Source organism: Nannobrachium achirus (assembly GCF_963921795.1).
Source record: "Nannobrachium achirus genome assembly, chromosome: 10".
Lineage (NCBI taxonomy): Eukaryota > Metazoa > Chordata > Actinopteri > Myctophiformes > Myctophidae > Nannobrachium > Nannobrachium achirus.
Window position 1 is genome coordinate 46093021 of NC_137819.1, and position 3333 is coordinate 46096353.

Genomic DNA, 3333 nt, shown 5'->3' on the forward strand with positions numbered 1-3333 from the left:
TTAAAATAGATTAAATCTGATTTAGGCCAAATTATTTACTGCCTTGTTCCAGATAATTATTTTTGGGACGTTTAAAAAATTAAAAAACTACTAGAAATAAAACATTTATACTCCCGCATCCCATAAAAACATTGGTATAAAGAGATATTTCCACCCAATGAAGTGGAACGAAGTATCTCTGGAATGCATGTTTTTGAGCTATATATATATAGAATGTCCAATAGTCATGATTTAAATCCATGACGAGCTGGTGTCCGGCAGTGAGGGCTTCAGTCTTCCTCCAGTAGGAAGTCTATCTCATCAGGTACCAGGTCTGCGTCTAACTCTGTAAGCTTGGAGTGTAAGTAGGCAGCGGTGGCATTCTTCTTCTGGCATCTTTTCCAGAAGAGCAGCATTTGATAAACTCTGTCCACATGGTCCCGCTGATTGTTCTCCTCAATCTGCTGGATCTTAACGTCATCGATACCCAGCATTGTGCCAATCCTCTTCCACGTTTTTCCAATTTTATTAGCCACCTGCATCAGCTGCTTCTCAGTGACGATATTAGAGCCTGTGAAAGTAAGGGAGAGTTAGGGAATTATGGTAACACGTTTCTACATGGGACCTTGCAGATCCAAGTTTACACGAGTTCCATTAACACTGAGGATTTTACTGTGATAGCCTATCCTATAGTAATAAGAACCCACCAGCAGCAGCCTTCATCTTTTTACATGGGACAGTCTCTTTTGACTCAGGGGCTTCTTTTCTTTTTCTTGATGTTCCTTTTCCCGGTGTAAAGAAAAACAAACAAAACTCAATAGTCAGTTCAGCCTCCAAAGAAACACTACAGCATAGCATTTACTTCTCATTTCAGTTTGCATTTCAGATGTGATTGGCACGCTTGTGTGGGGGGGGAAGGGGGGGGGGTGACAGTGAGACAATTGAAGGATTTCTAAGACCTTTTTAATACAAAAAAAGTCCATTACTGTATCAAGTAACAAAATACTATAAAAACTGTTTGAACGAGTAGCCCTATCAATTATTGGCTCAGGAATGCAACAAAAAGAAAACAAAAAAAACATTTCCATGAATTCAAGGCTTCATGGGATGTGTAATTCATAGGAAATAAGTATTTTATTATTATTATTATTTTATCTTTTAAAGATTGACCAAATAGTCAATTAATATAAGAAAGAGGGAAAAAGTGTGTAAATAGCAGATCAAAAGCTCAAAAAGCATTGTGAGCCAGTAGATCTGGTATTTTCACAATATGTATCCATGGAACTGAGTCTAGAATCGTCCCCAGTTTCTAATGCGTTAGGTAGTATCGCATTGTGAGCCAGTAGATCTGGTATTTTCACAATATGTATCCATGGAACTGAGTCTAGAATCTTCCCCAGTTTCTAATGCGTTAGGTAGTATCAGGCCACAGTAACAAACCTGCATAGTTGCCCCACTCTATCTCCTCCTCCAGCCTAGAGCCGAAAGTCTCTGGTGCGAACACCAGATTCTTCCTGAGTCTGGTCTTAGCTTCAGGCATCTGCCCCTTCTTGGCCACGTCGTCATTGACCTTACAGAGAATGGTCATGAGGTCTTTACCTCTGTGACGCACGCACGCACGCACGCACGCACGCACGCACGCACGCACGCACGCACGCACACACGCACACACGCACACACACACACACACACACACACACACACACACACACATTAAGAACATTCCAACAACTTTAAACTAGTAGTACATGCAGCAATGAAGGCAAGTATGAAAATGTAAACATAATTATTGTTGATCAAGTTTGACTTAGCATTCCTTAGAAAAGAATCACACCCGTGTGAACTGAGCGGTGGTTTACCCCCCCCCCCCTTCCCCCCTGTGTGTGTGTGTGTGTGTGTGTGTGTGTGTGTGTGTGTGTGTGTGTGTGTGTGTGTGTGTGTGTGTGTGTGTGTGTGTGTGTGTGTGCGTGTGTGTGTGTGTGCCTGGCCTGGCCTGGCCTGAAAACAGCGCCCCTCCCTTAACATGTGTGGTCAGAAAAGGTACTACACCACTTGAGGCTACATACGGACGCACCCACCCACCCACATACACGTACCTCTACACACACGGCCACGTATAGGAGCGGCGTGACCACCGCTCAAAAATTTAAGTGTGGGTTTATTCCTATGAACCTTCTCTTCAAGTCTCTTCCTATATCGCTTCAACTTGCAAGCCAAATATTATGGCCTTGAGCCAAATACATGTAATTTTGGGGGTGACATTTCAGGAGTTAGACATTTTTGACAGTTACCTGGGACAAAGCTCTCGTAGTCGTTCACACAGACACTGCACGAACCAGGCCCCGTTTATCGCGTGTCTCCTCGCCACATGATTCTCCACGGTGGCTATGGCGACCAGGATATCTGCCTTCGCCTCCACGACCATACAAGAAGGCACGCCGTCATCTTCTGCCTGCTTGACCCCCAGGCTGCCTGCTTGACCCCCAGGCTGACCCTCCATCTCTTTCTGACAGGCTTCGATGAAGAACACCTTGGGCTTTTGGTTGAGGAGCGGGCAGTTCACCCCACTGAACGTCGCAGTGATGTCATCGATGGAGAGGCGCTCCATGTCGGTCCCGAAGACGCCGCCCTTGTCCCCGTGACTCATGACGCAGCAGACGAAGGCGTCTCCGTGCTGCGGAGGGTCGTCATCATTGATATTGGTGTTGGTGAACTCGTTTCCGATCCATTCCCATATCATATCTTCCCTGTACCTCACTAGCTCGCTGGGGTTCTCCAGAGACGACAGGAGTTTCAGAGTCACCTCCATTTCCTTCTTGGTATGGTCTTTATACATCAGTATTCTGAAGCCCAGCCAGCTGAATGTACGCGCCAAATCAACTACAGGGCAGGAAAACAAACAAACAAACAAACAAACAAGCAAACAAACACAACTCAATAGTTAGTTCAGCCTCCAAAGAAACACTACCATTAGAGCATAGCATTTACTTCTCATGTTTACATTTCAGATGTGAAATTGACACACTTGTGAAGAGCATCTTAAGTAGGGTGACCATATTTTCAGCCGCTCAATGAATTTGTTCATGTTTTCTGATTTGTTAGGTGAGCATGTTTTCATGAAAAGAACATGATACATGTCTATGCAACCACTGAAAACAGCTATTATTTTAATTCTGGTGAGAACTGGGACAATTTTGTGGTGAAGTTGGGGTGTTGGGGACGTCTGGTCACCTTAATCTTATGACCACTGTAGTCATGGGGGGAGGGACAGTGAGACAATTGAAGGACTTCTAAGAAAAAGACCACTAGTGCATCAAAAGTAATCAACAACCTACTATAAAAACTGGTTGAAGG

The 3333-nt window shown here is 44.2% G+C and overlaps 2 protein-coding genes across 2 annotated transcripts in view; both read right to left on the bottom strand.

The window, feature by feature from the left end:
- Nucleotides 1–202: 202 nt before the first annotated feature.
- LOC308292626 (FAS-associated death domain protein-like) lies at nt 203–740 on the bottom strand. The gene is made up of 2 exons (XM_080735017.1): nt 687–740; nt 203–550 (listed from the first exon to the last, which is right to left on the bottom strand). The coding sequence occupies exons 1-2, from the start codon at nt 700–702 to the stop codon at nt 270–272; spliced, it is 297 nt and encodes a 98-aa protein (XP_080591143.1). The 5' UTR covers nt 703–740; the 3' UTR covers nt 203–269.
- A 1526-nt stretch (nt 741–2266) lies between these two features.
- Nucleotides 2267–3333, bottom strand: part of LOC308293094 (caspase-8-like) — a gene marked incomplete at its 3' end in the record, with an annotated part of 2524 nt that continues 1457 nt past the window's right edge. The window contains exon 4 of the mRNA XM_080735524.1: nt 2267–2859. Within this exon, the coding sequence (XP_080591650.1) occupies nt 2267–2859 (593 nt within the window). The remainder of the gene's footprint in view (nt 2860–3333) is intronic.